We start from the raw sequence: 19,526 nt of genomic DNA, 5'->3' as shown, positions 1-19,526 counted from the left end.
CCTATTCTAGTGCAATCTGGATTTGGTGATTCATCCCAAGGAAATAAATAGTTAAACATTTATGCATAAGTATGTCTGCCAAGGTTTAGGGGAAAAAACCCTAACTGTGTCATGTGAGGGAAAGTTTAATTATGAGTTTTGTAGTAAGTTTTATAATAATCTGTTATAAAACATTAGATTTTTTTTATTTAAAGTCAGAGAAAACATTCATGATATTGAGTCTTTAAAATATAACTCAAAGTAGTAGATATTTAGCCTCAGGCATTATTGGAAATGTATGCGCCAAAGTGATATCACAGGATAATGAGATCAATTATTCTTTTCTCTTTCATAGTTTCTTCTTTATTCAACAAAAGCCTAACATTTGTTACCAGGAAATTAAAAGTAATTAAAGACATGGTAACTAGGCTATAAATCAATAGCATACACACACACACACACACACACCAGCCTGCTCCCGCAAGACTACTCCAGTTCACTGGGGATAAAAAGCTTCCCCACAGTATCACAGCCCTAGGCCTCAGTAACCATAAAAACAAACATGTGAGGCCAAGCTCACTTGCAGAACAGTCTCCCCTTGCCTCTCACTACCATCTCTGGTGTCAGCAAGCTCCTATGCCATGACAGAGATCCTGTGTGTCTGAGGATGGGGTGGGAGCCAACACCTCACACTTCAGGTTCCCACTAACAGGGGCCCGATGCCTCCTGCCTCAAAGCTTCTGTCAATCTATGTTGTTACTTTGGCTCAGTCCACTAAGGGCATAGTAATCTGCCCTTAGTGTTCTTACAACTCCCTCTGGTCAAGGAAAGCAGTCTTTCCCTCTGCCAGCAGCAAACAGAGAGAAAAGCTACCTTGGCCTGGTCATCTTTTTTTATCAAAGCAGAGGTCTCAGCAAAGTAATTAAGGGCCCAAACAACCTAAGCCAGCTGCCTGGCGAGGGCTCAGCATAAATTGAGCAGAATAACCACAAGGGAAAGGGTGTCTAGACAGCCTCGGTCCATGTAAGAAGTCACTCTCCCCTGAAATGTCAACTCAGGAAAAGCAGACTCCAAAGCTCAGCTGCAGCAAAAGAGCAGAGGAGAGGCCATGTCAACAGTTGGGTAAGGCACCATGGGCTCCCTCGCCAAATGCAACACAGAGGAGGACAGCCAAGTCTGGCCCACCTGCCAAGGACAGCCACCAGAGATCCAGCAGGGACCCCACGTGGGAGACAGTTTATTGTAGTGCTTAAACTAAAAAGCAATTTCAGTGACAATACTTGCATGGCATATGAGATTTAAAAGCCACCTTCCCAAAACTCAGAAGGACTAAAAAGACTGCCAGTTCTTAATGTAGCGGGTGAACACCCTACCAGTCATCTTTTCAATTTTGGGTCTATTCGTTTCTTCTTCTTTTCCATTGCTCTTTTTTTCTCAATACTAATATTTTGGTGGTGGATGGAGGAAACTAAATATACCAAACAGGCAAAGTACATTTAAGAAATATACAGATAGATAAGCCCTGGGAAGTCTAAGTTATTCTACTTATCTGGCAAAGGTATCTCTGTAGGACTTACAAGACTATAAAGAATGAATGCTGGCTGGGTATAGTGGCTCATTCCTATAATCCCAGCACTCGGGGAGGCCGAGGCAGGTGGATTGCTTGAGCTCAGAAGTTCAAGACCCAGACTGAGTAAGAGCAAGACCCTGTCTCTACTGAAAATAGAACAAACTAGCCAGGTGTCAGGGCATGAGCCTGTAGTCCCAGCAACCTGGGAGGCTGAGGCAAGAGGATCACTTGAGCCCAAGAGTTTGAGGTTGCTGTGAGCTATGACACCAGGGCACTATACCAAGGGCAACAGAGTGAGACTCTGTCTCAAAAAATAAAAGAAAGATGAACATCTATATCTGTTGATATCTGTATGAAGCATTTAATATGTTTTGGGCTTCATGCTAGATTCTAGGAATACAATGGTGGATCAGAAACGGAGCCAGTCTGTGTTTTCAGGGAGCTTACAGATAAATGGGGGAGCTGGATATTCAAATACTCAAGTGAAACTTCTATATAAAGTATTACAGAATCTTCAAGATGGGAATCTTATTTAAGGGATGTCAGCTATGGTTTCTGGGGAAAGAAACATTTAAGATGGATGAATAAGAGTCTACACGGCAAAGAGGGAGGGAAAAACCTTGCTCCCAGCAGAAGGAACAGCAGGCGAGGGGCATAGTGCATGGGCAGTATCCAGAGAGTTTGGAGAAAGCACCAAGTGGTGGCCCAAGGAGATGGAGCCAGACAGAAGGGCACAATGAAGCTGGAGAGGTAGATACTTTAAGCAACACGATTAATGTGCTCCAATCTGTGACTTTGCAAAGACCCCTAAAACTGGTGGCACAAAACAGACATGAGAAAAAAGTTTTCTACTCCCCTCAAAGTCTGCATAACACAGTGAAACAATACAAAAGAAAAGTTTAACGTAAGATTGGTTATACAAAATCACGGACAAATCCCACCTCCCTCCCTCCCATCTCCTTGTTGCATTTCGTTTTCCTCTATGAAGTGTGTGGCAGTGAGTCACTGGTGGCCACGGCAGTCTCTCCAGGACCATGTACATCTCAGGGCTACAAACTTCTGGCAATCCAAGGCATGCCAACAGTTTCAGGCTGAGCATGAGCTCCGTCGGCAGGCTAAATTGTTTATGTGTTCTTGAGTTAAAAATACACCACTCAGGCCAGTACTGACACCAGGTCTTTATCACCAAGGCTGGCTGTGAGCTGATTACACGAGGCTGGACTGTGACTCGCCCATCTCTTAGATGTGCCTCAATCTGCCAATTGTCTAACAATGCATCTGTGAGATTATAATAAAGCCACCAAATATACACGCATTTGAGAAAAAACACTTTCCAAACCCAAGGATACTTTACTGTTTATAAATAGTTTACTTTTTTTGATCCCTGAGCATATAATATTCGCAGTTGCTCTAGAAACCAAAGAAACATGGAACAGGAACACAAACCACAGCCTAACAGGAACAATAAACAACAGATGGCAAGACAGATGTGCATGCTACCACCCCTCTCACCAAAGAGGCAAACCAAAAACGGATTCTGACACACAAGCCTACCAATGAATGAAGAAGCATGTTCTTTATCACATGAGCATCAGCTGTGTGGCCAGAACTGTGCTAGGTGCTTCAAGGACCAATCACTGACCTTAAGGAATTCACAGATATGAAAAGACATGAAAGGAAGGAAAGAAAGTAGGCAGTACTGGCCACATTGTTCTAGATAGAAGCACAGAAATAGAGGTAGGTTTGGGTTCTAAATGGGGCAACTGGTAGACCCAGGGCAAGTTATTCAACCTCTACGGTATAAAACCACTCAAGAGGCTAAATACTTTATAGAAGTTAACATGATGATTAGTTAACAATGATGTATCCTGCTGCCAAAAATGTAAACTGCTATTACTGCTATAGGTATAAAACACAGTATCTAACCTCCCTTAAACTTCTGCTATGTGTTAGGCCCCATTCTAAAATTGTAAGTTGTAATTGTGTTCGCAGCCCCTGCCCCGCTGCTGCCGCTGTCTAACGCCAGCGCCACCTCTAGCTCACTGAGCTCCAGCCAAAGAAGGGGGGTAAGTAAGGAGTTCTTTATACCATGACTCGTGCAAAGCAGACTTCCAGCAGGTGGTAAAGCACCCAGGAAGCAACTGGCTACAAAAGCCGCTCTCAAGAGTACGCCCTCTACTGGAGGGGTGAAGAAACCTCATCGCTACAGGCCTGGTACTGTGGCACTCCGTGAAATAAGACGTTATCAGAAGTCCTCTGAACTTCTGATTCGCAAACTTCCTTTCCAGCGTCTGGTGCGAGAAATTGCTCAGGACTTTAAGACAGATCTGCGCTTCCAGAGCTTAGCTATTGGTGCTTTGCAGGAGGCAAGTGAGGCCTATCTGGTTGGCCTTTGTGAAGACACCAACTTGTGTGCTACCCATGCCAAACGTGTAACAATTATGCCAAAAGACATCCAGGTAGCACGCCGCATACATGGAGGACGTGCTTAAAGTCCACTATGATGGGAAAACATTTCATTATCAAAAAAATAAAAAATTCTCTTCTTCCTGTTATTGGTAGTTCTGAACGTTAGATTTTTTTTTCCAAAAAGTCAAAAGATATTTAAGTATATGATTGCAACTTGAAAAATAGGGGACAGAAATCAGGTATTGGCAGTTTTTCTATTTTCATTTGTGTGTGAATTTTTAATATAAAATGTGGAGATGTGCAGCATTAAAGCGAGTCAAAGGTTTCAGTGAACAAGTTTCAGCAGTTCAACTTTATAACAATTATAAATAAACCTGTTAAATTTTTCTGGACAATGCCAGCATTTGGAGTTTTTTAAAACAAGTAAATTTCTTATTGACGGCAACTAAATGGTGTTTGTAGCATTTTTATCATACAGTAGATTCCATCCATTCACTACACTTTTCTAACTGAGTTGTACATGCAAGTACATGTTTTTAATGTTGTCTGTCTTCTATGCTGTTCCTGTAAGTTTGCTATTAAAATACATTAAACTGTAAAAATAAATAAATAAATAAAACTGTAAGTTATTTCATTTTTGTTCTCATAATAAGCTGAGTGGGATGGACATGACAATTATCCTTATTTTACATGAAAGTGAGGCAGAGTAAAATGACAAGGTGACCCAGCCAGCCAGAGCTGCCTCTTATCACAGAACCACCAAACAATAAGGCTGCTTTGTCCCCATGACCGCCAACCCCTCACAGCCAGAAAGGAGGAATGGAGGACTTTATTCCTGAAACACTGCATTGCTCTAAGCTTTCCAATGCTGAGCAGGGCCTGAACTTATCCAAAGCACTCAAGACAAAGTTCAAAAAAATTCTGATGCTCAGTCATATTTGCATTAACTAATAATTTTGATTAGTGCTTATAACATTTTTTAAAAAGTCATCTGTCTCAAAACAAAAGAGAAGGGTCCCACTATATAAGTGTGGCTATCATATTGCTTTCCATATATGGGCATGTCTATTTTAGTATCACAGTCTCATGTCCAATCACTCTGCCAATTTCACCTCAATGCTAATATTTTAAAACTCTGACTAGAATTTTCCAACTACACTGTAACTTTAAGCTTTTGTGTTTCTTCTACATTTAAAAAGAATGCCATTTCCCAATATATAACTCCCAGATGTAGAATTCACAGATGATTCATCTCACAGAACAAGTGTTCTGAGACATCAGCTCCAAATAGAGGAAAAACTTGGAATTTCCTTCTCCCTCAAAGTAAGAACTCGCCTAGGTCTGCTTTGCTCAACAAAGTTTGTTTTCAATTATATTTCCAAATTCTTTTTAACAATAACTGCACAGCGTCTGGCACCAACACATCTGATTCTTTGAAGTGGTTCTCAAGCAGAAAATAGAAAATAAAGAGAACTAGCAGAGGAAGAGAGGGCTATCCATAATTTTTGTTTTAGATCAAATATTCTCTCCAAAACTTCTGACATATAAAATCAGGCAAACCACAAGCTATGACTTTTTACTGAGGGTCCACATTGTAAGAAGCAATTGAAGAGAGCCCCTGAATTTACCCCTTTACCCGTCAACTATCTCTTGAGGGGAAGGAAATCAGATCCCCAGCACAAAGCAAATGGCCTTTACTCTCTATATCTAAATTCCAAAGACGCCTCTGTTAAGTCCTCCATACAGGCCAATTAGGAATAATCATACTTCAGGGGTAAACCTCAGAACTCCTCTGAGAAACAATGAAATCTTGAGATCCTTTCTGCCCTGAAAGAATATACCAAGCTCTATGAAAAAAGGTCGTAAGCCAATAAGCAAATAATTATCAAGAGATTCCTAGGTACATGAAACTGGACAATCCTTGCTGCTTTCAAGTCTAAGTAGAAAAAAAAAAAAAGACAAGTCATGGGTATATATGAAAAGTTACCTAATCAGACAGACTCAGAGAATCCCCTGGGAGAGGACAAGATATAAATTATAAATTCACCAGAACGAGATCAAGTGAGTAACAGAGAGAATGTCTGACACTGACATAAGAGGCTTGTGGAAGGGTGGGAAGATCACTTGGACTACACAGATTTTAGAGAGCACAATGGAAAAAGGTCATCTTTGGGTCTTAAAGGGAGAATGTTGTTTTAAAAAGTCTAGTTTTTGAATTACTTCCTTTAGTCCTAAAGTAGACCCTAATTCTTGTTAAAATTCTGTCAAGAAATTCCAAACCACTAATTATGCCTCTGGCTTCAGTGCACTTTTAGCTGTATCCCCAAAGCTCCAAATTCTAATAATTTGTTTTAAAGAAAAAAAAAAAAGGCTTTATCCTTTGAAAACTTACATGCTAAAAATGAATCGAAGGATGAGAAAAGCCCAAGAATTTTCACCAAAGGGACTAACAAATTCCATGTGAAAGAAAGATGGATATTCAGAACATGGGAAATAAAAGATTCTAGATGCTGCACAATAAATAACATCTTACAAGGAGTCCAATTAGTATCATAATTGTCTCAAAAGCAGTGTTTAGTCAAGAGGAACCAAATACAAAACTATGCAGTTGGGTAAACTATTATAAGCCTGACCAAAAACAGAGCTTCAAAACTGGAGAAAGTGGTCACTCAGCTAAATTTTTAAGTTTTTACCTTGAAAGGTATGCAAAGGATTTCCTGGTAAAAGGATGGCAAGCTGGCTCAAAAATGGCAGACAATGTGATGGTAGCTCCCCTTCCAGTGGTTATAGCTACTCAATGAGACAGGCCATCTAGTCCTTAGGGCAGCTTATCAGTACTGCCTACCACTCCACTCATCTCAACTATCCACTGAGCCTGCTGGAGAGAGAAGTTGCCTGTGGTGGCCCTAAGAAAGGCTCTAAGCAACAGCCCTTTAAATTATGTGCCTTTTTAAAAATTTATTTTATTTATTTATTTTTTATTGAGACAAAGTCTTATTTTGTGGCCCTCGGCAGAGCACTGTAGCATCATAGCTCACAGCAACGTCCAACTCTTGGGCTTAAGCAATTGTCTTGCCTCAGCCCCCCAAGCAGCTGGGACTACAGGTGCCCACCACAACACCCAGCTTTTTTCTTTCTTTCTTTTTTTTTTTTGTAGAGACAGGGTCTCACTCTAGCTCAGGCTGGTCTCAAACCTCAGGGCAATCCACCAGCCTCGGTCTCCCATAGTGCTAGGATTACAGGCGTGAGCCATTAAGTTCTTTAAAAGCTAAGTCAAAGATCTAAAGTGGATCTGTACCAGCTTCCAGGCTTTTCTTTGGGCTACAGAGGAAAAGGGAGGCAGCAATGAAAGAAAGTATGACTTTGTGGCATATTCACTCCCCCGCAATAGTACCTGAAGACCCACAATGGGGCCGCCATTGAGACTCCCCCCATGCACAAACTTTTTCTTTTCCCCTAGCTGCTCGCAGTACCCATCTGAGGATTTCATTCACAAGTACCAAACATTCAAAGAGTACTTTTAAGAAAGTAGTCTAGACACAGATCAATTTATTCATTCTTACTGTCCAATCAGTTATAAAGTTTATTCCTTCTTTGCTTCAATCAGAATGGAATCATAAACCTGAAAATGAGGAATCTTAAAAGTTACACATTCCTTTACAGACGGGAAATTAAGTGACTAGCCTAAGGTCATACTGCCAATCAGTGGCAGGGTAGGGACAAATCCCAAGGCCACTTGAGGCCCAGTCATGGTCTAGTTTCCCATTCTACCTCATTCCTAGCTTCATAATTTCAAAAAAAATTAATCTTTCCCCTTTATTTAGGTCAATAGTTTTTAAATCCCTCTTTAGTCAAGACCCTTTTATGAAGCCTAATGAAAATAGGGGCTCTGTTCTGCCCAGAAAGATGTTCTGAGCATTAAGATTTCTCATACAATAATAAAGTTTCTTAGATTCCCAAGTAAATAATAATGGCTGTCAGTCTTTATTTTAGGACAGTCCAGAACTGAATATAACTTAAATGATTTCAAATGAACTTATGAAGGAATCTAAAAATCTCCACAAAAGTGTTCCTGATTTTTCTATTGGTAAAGCATAGCCCTGAATGAGGCCAAACCACCCAGGGCTAAGGCCTACAAAGGCCACAACAAAGCTGAGAAATCGAGGAGTTTGGGATGAGGCAGACCTAAACAGCTACACAACATGTCAGTTCACTTTCTGGACCTCTTCTTCACTTCCAAAATGGAAAGGAAACCAGTTGAGCTGCAGCTTCGCATCCCTCACTCCATTGCATCAACAACTCACTTCCTGGAAGCAACAAGCTCTTATGGCTGTTTATAAGTTTTGCAAGCGCTGGGAGCTTGTGTGCCAGAAAACTCACACCAGCCCAGGTGGAAGGAAGAAATCAGAGCCACACACACGTTCTTTTAAATTAAAAATAAAATAAATTAAAAATAAAAATAAAACCTATAAGGTTTTCTTAAACACTTCTGGAGTGTGCTTCCAGTTTTTTAAACAAAAAACTCACCTTAAATGATATCTAATCAAGTATCATATGAATTTAATTTAGCTTCATAGATCCACAAATTTAACCTGACCGTGCTGGACATCTTTTAAGACCATTGAATATTCATAATCTACCTGGAATTAGATTTTCACAGGCAGAACATGGAAATCGTTCCATAAACTATGATAAAGTGAATGAACTTTGAGGACTAGCAACTCCCATTCAGATTCCTAATTTAAGCTCCAGCAAGGACAAATTCTATTTTAATGGAATCCCCTAACCAACAAAGTAGGGAAATTAAACTATGGACTTCTACAAACAAAACAAACCATTCAGCAGCTACTAGGAGAAAGCATTATTAAATGTGTGTGAAGTTTAAATCAAGCACAGAGGGTTCCAGGAACCTATTTCTTTTGCTTTTTGAGGATTTTCTTACAGGGTGCCTCTAACTCTATTTAAAGCAGCCTCAAGTAGCCACAGCTGGAAGGGTCAGGCTTTGCAAAGTAAACAATAGTTAACTCAATTCAGATTCATGACTTAACTATAACCAATGGCTAATTATCCCCCTGTTAAACAACAATAACTAAAATATCACTTTTTAAATGATCCATTCCATTCATAATTATGTATGTTCAAAAATGGATTCTAATCAACAATTAACAGGTTGGTAGAAATTTCTCAATTTAAGAGCTATCTGGAGAGAAAAGTTAATCAAAAGTACATATTCTGCCAAAGGACTCTAGGACAAAAGAACTTCCTAGGCACTTTCCACAAACGGAAAAAAAAAAAAAAAAAAACCCTATATTTTGAGAACATACTATGTATAAATTAGAGTTAACACAGTATGTGCCCAATAAACATTCTGCAAATACATACCCTACAAAATTTCCCTTAAAATAAATGTCGATTTTTTTCTAAATTTTTTTTCAAATACTTTTTTCTGTTTTTTTGAAACAGAGTCTCACTCCGTCACCATGGGTAGAGCGCTGTAGTGTCATCATAGCTTATAGCAACCTCAGACTCCCAAGTAGCTGGGACTACAAGTGCCCACCAAGATGTCTGGCTAGTTTTTCTATTTTTAGTTAAGACAGGGTCTCACTCTTGCTCAGGCTGGTCTTGAACTCCTGAACTTAAGCAATCCAGAGTGCTAGGATAACATGCATGAGCCACCGCACTGGGCCTACATATTTCTTAAAACTATGCTACTGTGCATAGTAGGGCATGTCAATATCTCAATAAAGCTGTTAATTAAAAAATACCCTATACATTTATAGACGAAATAATATGCCTTAGACTTCCAAAAAAACTTGGAAGTGTATTGGGACATAGATGAAACAATACGGGCTATGAGCTGATGACTGCTGAAGATAAGTGACAGGACATGGAATTCTTACATTATTCTATCTACTTGTATAGATGTTTGCCTATCTCCGTAATAAAAAGGTTAAAAAATAATACTCCATACCAATAGAAGTGAGTCAGCTTATTTAAAGAACCTGACTGTGTATCAATCTTCCCTTAATTCAGATCTTTTTAAAAACTTGTATCTCACAAGAAAGAGAAGTTGTATCTGCAACAGCCTACTTTCTAATCACTTGGCAGTTTTCACTAAGTAGAGCCCAAGCCTGACAATTCTTTGTTATCCAGCCCTTGCTACTGCCTGAGATACAAATAAATGCTTTCAAACAAAGATCCCTGGAACTACAGGATTTGGAACTAGAGCAAGAATATTATTCTTCTCATATCTAAAAAGCTATCATCAAGTAGGTAATCCAGGAGATAGAATTTATCAGTGCAATGTATGTTCTGACCACGATAACTGGTAAATTATTTGAACAGCAAATTATAAATTGGTGGAAAGAGCAAAGGACAGGAAGCTGGTGGGGGGAACATTTGCTAACCGCTGCATAAAGGAGTATTAGAAGATAAAGTGGGGGAGGTATCAGCTAAAAAAAGAAAAAAAAAATCTGTACTCTCAACTTTGTTTCCAACATCCAGTTAATTCTGCTGGGGAGGGGTGGAGGGGTGGAGGGGTGGGGGGGATCCTCACTCATTCATCCATTTTCTTCCTAATAATGTGAGACCTTGAGAAAGGAAAACACCTGAAGATCATAAAAGATTAGAGACCTGTATACTACAAAAGTTTAAGGAATAATAAATGCAAAGCACTTAAAAAGAGACAGGGCATGCTTTCTTTAAACCCTCCAAATGCCACCTTTTGCCAAAACAAACTGAACAAGTAGTGATTGGAACCTGCATCCTGGTTCATAAGGAAACCAAGATGTATTAGGACTTGCAGAGGTGAACGGATTGGGTGTTCGCACAATGGGCCTTACCGGTTATGCTAGATTAAATAGTAATAAAGATGCAAACAATCTTAGCTATTCATGTGGGCAAGGCTGGGAATCATGGCCTTTTACTGGGGAAGGAACTCAGGGACAGGTGCACAAGGAGCAACAGCAAATGGCAAACGGCTTTTCAAGTGGCATCCTTGCCAGATTTCTCAAATGGCCCTGTGTTCACTGCCCATGTCCTCTGCAAAGTTACCATACGACTGTAAATAGATCAAAACAAACAAAAAATGTTCTCTGCATACAACTCAACTATTGTCTCCCCTCCCTTCACATCCTCCCTCAAGTCCTTCCAAAGAGGAGTACAGTGAGGATTCAGCCACCCTTGAACTCCGTAATCTAACCCTGTTTGGAACAGCGCACCTGCATTTTTCCAAGCTATTGACTGAGAGGCACTACTTGCATCTTGGTAGGGCTCAGTTTCAATGAAACCCTGGGAAATTATAGGATAAAATGATTGACTTAAGGACCTCTCATTTCCCTACCTCCTTCTCATACCCCACCACCTCCTGAAAGGATAATGCTTAATAGACAGAAGTATTTGCACAACTGAAATAGATTTATAAATTACCTCAATAATTGCTGTTCATAGTTTCCCAATTGTTTGTCTGAGATTTCCAAAAAGGCACGTGAAATTTGTACGTTGTACACTTCATACATGTTATGAAAATTCTTACAGGAAAAAGCTGCCCTGCCATTCTCCCACCCCAAAAGACTCCTTTACATCACAAATGTAATCTCTTCTCAGGAAAAGTCCTTGTCACTAGGAAATCTGACTTGGAGAGATGTGAGAGAGGATGCAAAATTTGAGCTACTGAGGCCTTAACCTTCCAACCCTGCTCCAAAATTGTCACCAAGTTGATGAATCCACATTGAGGAACCTGGCTAAACACATGAATTATCTAACTTTGTTCTCATACATGTAGTTGGTAAAGGTGCCAGGGATGGACCACACAAATAACTTTCAACCCTTTCACCACATCAATGGTGTGGGGTGAGTGTGACCAACCAGGAATGAGGGCCCCCTGCATATTTCACAGAGTAAAAGTAAAGAAAGTTTCATCCCCACCTACCCTTTCCCTCAATCAATAACCCAAACAGAGACCAGAGGATAGCTAGGTTATAAATGCCCACTTAAGAGGATATAAAGAACTAAAAGCAGGAAATAAAGAATATAAACCTCATGGAAATGGAAAAGCAACTTTTAAAAAATGGAATGACTTTTTTTTTTGAGATCAGAGTCTTGCTATAACTACCACTGGCACAATCACAGACTTGAACTCCTGGATTCGAGCCATTTTCCTGCCTCAGACTCCCAAGTACCTGGGATGGTGCACAACACCATGCCCAGTTCTGGAATAAATTTATAAGCAGACTGACATTATAACTTGTGTTTTAGAAGATTATCCATAAAATATCTGGATAAAAACACAGATACAGTATTAAATTATAAAATATAACAGTAAAGAAACAAAGCTTTGGCTAATAAAAGTTCACAAGCATGCTTGCCCCCTGAAAAATGGGACATAAACTGGAAACTTCCAATTAGACTATCAACAAACTGCAATTTTCATGTTTTTCTGCAAACTATTTTGCTCCATCCATTCATTTTGCTTAATAACAACAATGGCTATGCATCAAGTTCTTCACCAGAAAATTTCTCAGCCCCAGCATAATTGACCAATTAATTAGTCAAGTCTGAACTGCTATTCTAAACTCTGCAACCATATAAAATTCTTTTGAAAAAAAAAAAAATCAGGTTCCAATGGATAAACCATGGCAAAAATTTTAACCTTAAAGTCCTCTATTTCTTTGCAGAGGAGATAAGAATAGATCTGAGTTTCTTATTGATTGCCCCACTTTAACTTGAAACAAAAGCAGAAGATAAGCACATTTCTGACACACAACAAGAACTGAAGGCATGAGGCAGCTGGAATGAACCCCACTGGCTCAACGTCACACTTAAGTCATGAAAAATAACACTACCGGTCCCTAAATATCCCACAGGCCCGTGAACATTCAAGATTTTTAGATATTTCCCCTCCTCTGCCTGGAAATTTTTCCTCCACCCCTCCTCCCTCCGGTCTCAAGACAATGCTTTCAGCCTTTGAAACTGCATCCATTGTAAACAGCTCTGAATATTAACACAGCCCAGAGTCCCGTTTGCTTTTAAAAGACCCCCAGGGTTTCAAATTGCAGTCACAGAGGAGGGGGAAGGTCCCCAGTGAGTAAATGTCACCAAGCTTATTCAAAAAGAGTTGAAAGTTGGGCTTGCTCAGGAAACTTAAAGTCCTACCTATGGGGTGAGTCAGAGGAATCCCTTTTATGTTTTAAACAAATGAGGAAAAGGAGGGGGAAAAAAAGACCCTGGCATTAGTGGTTATAGAAACTTTCAATTCAATGAATCCCTTCTCTAGATTGCCTCTCCTGTGGATGTCACTTTTAAAATAACCATAGGCTATTTTTAACAACCTCCATCCAGCCCTCCTATCTAACAAACCTTCAGGGCTTCAGCAGGTGCACAACAAGGGGCCAGGTGCATTGTTAAGTCATACAAAACCCTAGTTCTCTTTCCCACATTCCTGTCCACCCTAAAAGAGAAGATGCTGAAAAGACTGCACCAAAGAGACACCTCTGCATAATGGGGGGAGAGGCCCTCTTACTGTGAGCTGGTGTGGGGGTAGAGGTCAGCCAGAGGCCGCCCAACATTGCTTGGGGAAGCTGCATGGGGAACCCAGGCAAAGTAATTAACACTGGAGGGAGGGAAATCTTCACCTCACAGTGCAGAGTTGGGGAGCTGGGACACAGTGACATTCACCAGGAACCAGCAATCATCACAATACACTGAATCACTGAATTTTCTTCATATTTTTGAAGACATTTCCAAGAATTACCACTGATTATACATTCAAAAGTCCAAACTTTGTGAAATCTACTAACCAAATGTAATTAAGGAAACAGATAAAAATATTACTTTTAAAAACAGTCTCTTGAAAAAGAGGGCAGGAACAGGCCTGACACATCCCAAGAGCAAGCGGGACACTGTGTGGCAATACAGACCCCTGAGGGGTCTCTGGACACGCACCGTAATTTTCACAGTACTCAAAAATTAGATTTTGTGGCCATAAACTCGTATCAGCAAGACTTAGACAGTGTACCTTTCTCTCGAGGCAACCAGTACTATTTGCCAGAAATCTCCCCTAACCCAAATAAGATGTTAACTAGCCCAAGCTTCCATTGAGAAGGAAGTGAGGCCAGCCTTCTGACATTTGTTGCAAAGAAAAGGACTCTGAGCTCAAGCTAAAGCTCCCTAAGACTGAGAGCACTTGTACTTTCCAGATTTTTTTTCTTGGCCATTACTGTATGTTTAAACTGCTCCCTATTCCAAACAGTCCCTTGCTGGTCCCACAGATGAGAAGATGTTCAAGGTCTGCTGAATTCTTAAGTGACAGGGTGACAAGAGGAAAATGGGCAGAAAGGAATATTTCAGGACCATCCATACAACAATCTAACAATTCTTTTAAAAAAAAAAAAGAATCTCAGTTTAAGTTCTGGAACAATCTAGTCATCTGCACTTTAAATCTAATTTGCATAAACAGGATGGGAAGTATTTTCCAAGTCCTTAATTCACAACACCCTGCACACCTGGGCCTTCAAGCACAGCTGTAAAATCTGAAAGACAAAGGCCCTCTTTGCTTCACAACTACAATGGCAACCAGAGTTTGTGTTTATTTTCTAATGTAATCAGAAGCACCACTTCTGTGCCCAAACCTGCAAGGTTAGATTTAATCTACTAGATTTGATGTTGCAAACATATACTACAAAGAGAATCAAATCAATAAACTCATCTGAATGTGAGTTGGGATAACCATGTTTGGTGTCCTCTGAATGTTCTGGCTTTTCAGAAGCCTGTCATCTTCCCTCCACACTGAGAACAAAAAAAGTCAAGGCTTGTTCTTCCTCCCTCTCTAATCTCATCAGCTATCATTCAGCTATCAGACAGTCTAAACTGCAGTATTCAGTGACCAAACACTGCTCAAAAGTACACCACAGGTAAGAATCTAAGGCAATTTATATTTAATACTTCTTAACTTCTGAAGCCATGTTCTCAAAAATAATTTCAAAGAAAGCAAACATCTGAGTTCAACTTTGTCTAAGGTTCTGGGAAGTTGGAATAAGGCTTGGCAGTGGCTTGGTGCTATTTATGAATGTGCTGCTTGGACTGTGCCAATCTCACCTACGTAATGGGATGGGAGACTAAGTTATGGCTTGACTACTACAAATATAAGTTATTGTGCTGAATAAGTTATCCTCAAGCCCCAGGAATGAAACTGTTTCTCCATCAGCTCCATTCTGTTTCTTCTATTTACAATGCATTTAATTCACTCCTTAAACGTTTTACTTTCCTCGTGCTAGGCTCAGTAGCAACTACCAAATTAGATGCACCGTTTGTTTAATGGGCCCAAAAAAAAAAAGCCAGGCATGGTGTCTCACACCTGTAATCCCAGTACTTCTCAGGGGAAGGTGGGAGGTGGGAGGTGGGAGGATTTCTTGAAGTTGAGAGGCATTTGAGAGCTATAGTCCCAGCTACTGGAGAGGCTGAGGCAGGAGAATGTTTGAAGCCAGGAGCTTGAGGTTGCTGTAAGCTGTAATGATGCCACTGCACTCTACCCAGGGTGACAAAGCAAGACTCTGTCTCAAAAGAAAAAAAAAAAAAGTCCCATAAAGCCACAAGTCCTCTGCTATCTCAAACCCACAGCCTGAAACTATTTGAACTAGTTGCAATGAATCTAGTTCATGGGATTATAAACTAGCTGAAAGCATTTTCTAGACACAATGGATTTAGAGAGTATAACTGCAAGATATTTTATTGTATTATATAGAGAGAATTTCTCTGTAATTGGTGAAACTGCAAGATATTTTATTGTGTTATATAGAGAGAATTTCTCCCCTAACGTCTTGCTGAATCTTAGGTAAGAATGTAAGCAGTATAAACATCCTTATGGAAATTTCAGAACAGGACTAATGGTTTAAATGGAGAAATCTTAAGTCTGGGGGGGAGAACCACATTTGCTTGATTTTTCCTTAATCAGAAATAGCTTCACAAATGCTTTTCAAACAGTAGCTGGTAGCTACTTTGTACTGTATACTGTGTTGCCATATACTAACCAGAAATCACACTGCTCACATTTTAAAATCTAATCAGTTAACATAATCGGTATCATTAAGTCTGCTGAGTTTCAAAATACCCAGTTTGGTACTTTGTAAACATCAAATGTGTGACTAAAAGAGAAATTACAAGTTTTAAGGTATTTGCACCACATGAAAGGTCACTCCTAGGCAACTGAAAGTCTAAAAAAAAAAATGACCAGTATGTTTTGCTCCAAAAATTAAAGGGCAAGGCAAAGTGAATCTTGTGACCACAGGCAAACGCAAATAAGAGGACACCTTGTCCTCTCTCGGAAGTTACTGCTTCAAAACTAAGTGCTTCCCCCACAAAGCCACTGACACAAGGCATTGGGTGTCACTCTTCCAACAGGTGAACACTTAAAAAGTTAATCTGATTCTGCCCACATGATTAAAAAAAAAAAAAACTACCTTAAATATGTAGAGAGAAAAAAAATCACAAAACCCCAGACTACCTCAGTTAAATAAAACACTACCTAATAGCAACACTGGGCTCTATCGCCCAGTACTCACCACAGCTGCTGCCTGTATTAAAAGGCACCCTATAACCCCTGTGCCACCCTATAACCCCTGATTTCCACTAAGTCAGCGAATGCCACAGAAGCAGCAGACATTGAAGAGAAAACCCAACAGTGATCAAAAGGTCCTGGCCAGCTTTCCAACTCTGTAGTACTTGCTCATGGAGCAGTGTGTCTCTTGGGCCACGTAAAAGATTCATGCCCCATTTTGAGAGGTATAAGATCTTCCAATTACGAAGAAACTAACTTCTCTTCTTCCCCTCTTGGCAGCCAGATAATCAGACCGCATTTTTTTTCTGATCAAGCAGGTGTTGGTTAAAACTTGTGCTACCAGTTTCTCTTTTTTAAACTGCCAATGTCATGCCTGAGGTTACTGCTATGCTTCTTCTATGTTCTATGTTCTAGGAAAGATGTCCAATTATTCACCTGAAAAGTGCACTATTCAGGCTAGCCCTTTTCTAGATGGTACTAATAGTTCTACAGAGATGCTAATTACTGATAACTCCACAGGTTTTGACGACTCATGGAGGAGAATTTTTAGAAGCAGAAGAAAGCTATTCTATTCTACCATGTTTACAGACGTCTAATACCTTTTTTTCCTGCCAAATCTCCTGTAAGAAGTGTCCCGTTAAGTTCTAATAGGCCAAAATCCTGACAGCACTGAAAAGAGTCTCTCTCCGTGAAACAAACTCTGCTTACATCAGCCAAACCTCTGGCACCCTCTCTTGAAGCAGGGCTACTCCAAAACTAATGTGCACCATTTACGGAGAAGAAACTCTTAACGGTGGGCCCCACCCCACTGGATCATCAAGCTCAATGGGGCCCTAGGGAATCGACAGGAAGGGTCTGGAATACAGTTCCCTAAAATGTCAACCAGGTGGAAAAGGACACACTCCCGGTACTCACAGATCTCCAAGAACTGTCAAAGCTCTCTAACTTGGGGGTCCCGGGGGAAGGCTGCTTTCAGCCCTAGCTAGAGCCAAGTCAGGCCACTAAGGTCCTTGGGGATCAAGAGGCGACTACACACACATACATACTCACTAATAAATAATGTAAATGGAAGACTGAAGCCAAGAGTCACCTTCATTCATTACCCACTGGAAGACCAAGGGATTCAGACACCAAAGAGTTGGATTACAGGAGAGGAAAAAGGAAACATACCCACAGACCCCCATAGAGACTTCCTACACTCTGCCCCGGACGCTTCCACACATACTTCACACCTCCAGACTCCCACTCACTAATCCCCCAGATCGCCCTCGGGATCTCCAAACCCTCACGACCCACGCTCTCGCTCACCTCCAGACCGAGGCTTACACACTTCTCCCCGGCAGAATCTCACCTACGCCCTCTCCCGCCTGAGCCCCCACGCACGATACCACCTCTGCCACCCCACGACAGCCGTCTTCCGGCCCAGACAACTCCACACACACAATCCATTCTGCAACCTCCCACCAGGTACTAACCTCCGCCGCCCCGTCCCCCAAATGACAGCGCAGGGAGAGCGGAAAGAGAGGTACTCACAGACTCCGCGTCCAGGAGGGCAGGTCCCCAGGCAGCGCCACCAGCCCGCGCCCGCCACAGTCCAGGGAGTCCCCAGCACAAGTGCAGGCGGCCGCGCAAGGCGCCCGTGGGCCGGCCACAGCCGTCGCTGGCTCCAGCCAAAGCAGCAGCAGCAGCCACAGGAGAAGGCGAGATGAGCAGCGCGGGGCCCGGAGCGCTCCCGGGACCCGCCGCGCCATCTTGTCGGGAGCGTGCTGCGAACTCCGGGCGCGGGAACTTGGGGGTCCCGTACGGCTACAGGCGCGGGCTGGCCCGCGGGGGCTCCGCTCGGCACTAGGCTCCGCGCCGGGGCATGGCCGCCGGCACGAGTTCTCTCTGCGGCCGCGGCTCCGGCGCTCAACGGGCCCCGGGTGCCCCGGCCGCTCCACAGCACCCGGCCCGGGCCGCGAACCCCGTGTCCATCCGAGCCAACTAGCCCGCGGTCGCTGCGAATCCCACCGATTGGGGCCGGGGACGCTCAGCCGGAGCTCTTCGTCCTCTCGCCACGCTCTGGGCAGACTCCGTTGCTCCCGCGCACGCCAAGTTCCGCTGCCGCTGCCGAATGAAGGCGTTCAGCCTCGCAGCCCGAGCCCCGCGCCGGCGGGCATCCTCTTCTCGGCTCCGGGGGCAACACTGCACACCCCGGGATGGACGGCACGGCCAGAGCGCTCGTGGGGCCCCGTGCGCCTCGCTGTCCCAGCGCCGCGGGCAAAGCGCGCGGACGCCCAGTCTCGGGTGCCGCCGGGTATCTCCACGCAGCCAGAGACCAGCCGACCTCGGAGCCGAACAATCAGGCGCTAGCCACAAACCTCCCGGCGGCCCAAGCCCGGCCAGTCCCCCAGGCCCCGCCCCCGGCCGCGCGCCCGCACACACCCCCTCGGCTCCGCGCCCCAGGGCAGCCTGCCTGCCCACGTTGGGCGCTTTGCAACAGCGCCCCGCCACGCCTCCAGCCTGCTGTTCATTGGCTACCGGCGTCCAGCCTTGGGGACCATTGGTGTGCTCACCAGGATCCCGCCCCTCCCGCCTTAGTGGGCCACCCCGCCCCCACGCTCTTTTCCCACCCGAGGTGTGAAGGGCGGGGGACTGGGAGGAGAAAGAGAGAGACGGCCCCCGCCTCTTAAAGGAGACTTACAGGTTGTTGCTGGAGAATGAAGAATCTGGCTGGAACGGAAGATGTAACGATATGCCTTCGCTGTCTAGAAAAGGGGAGAAAGTTGGTTAAGAGGGTAACGCCCCGCTTTGGCACGATCTGGCCCTAAAGTTTCTTCCCTCCTCCCCAGGCGGCAAGCAGGACCCCAGATTTAAAGTAAATCCGGACCCATTTTCCATGTGTCTTCCAGGAGCAAAGACACAGTTTAAAACTTCACACTTTTCCTCCTGATTGGGGCATTCTTAGTTATTTCATTAGGTGAGGTTCCCTCTCTTCTTGAGCAGTCTGGAGCTCATTTTTGCTCCTTACTAGTT

The 19,526-nt window shown here is 42.7% G+C and overlaps 1 protein-coding gene across 1 annotated transcript in view; it reads right to left on the bottom strand.

Moving 5' to 3' along the window:
• The window catches only part of LRIG1 (leucine rich repeats and immunoglobulin like domains 1), a 115,215-nt gene extending 96,386 nt beyond the window's left edge, over window positions 1-18,829 (bottom strand). The window contains exon 1 of the mRNA XM_012802546.2: window positions 18,045-18,829. Within this exon, the coding sequence (XP_012658000.1) occupies window positions 18,045-18,262 (218 nt within the window). The 5' untranslated portion in view covers window positions 18,263-18,829. The remainder of the gene's footprint in view (window positions 1-18,044) is intronic.
• Between the last annotated feature and the right edge of the window lie 697 nt (window positions 18,830-19,526).

This window comes from Otolemur garnettii, unplaced genomic scaffold, assembly GCF_000181295.1.
Source record: "Otolemur garnettii isolate 467f Iridium unplaced genomic scaffold, OtoGar3 scaffold00015, whole genome shotgun sequence".
Classification (NCBI taxonomy): Eukaryota; Metazoa; Chordata; class Mammalia; order Primates; family Galagidae; genus Otolemur; species Otolemur garnettii.
This window is presented reverse-complemented; position numbering and strand designations above follow the sequence as displayed.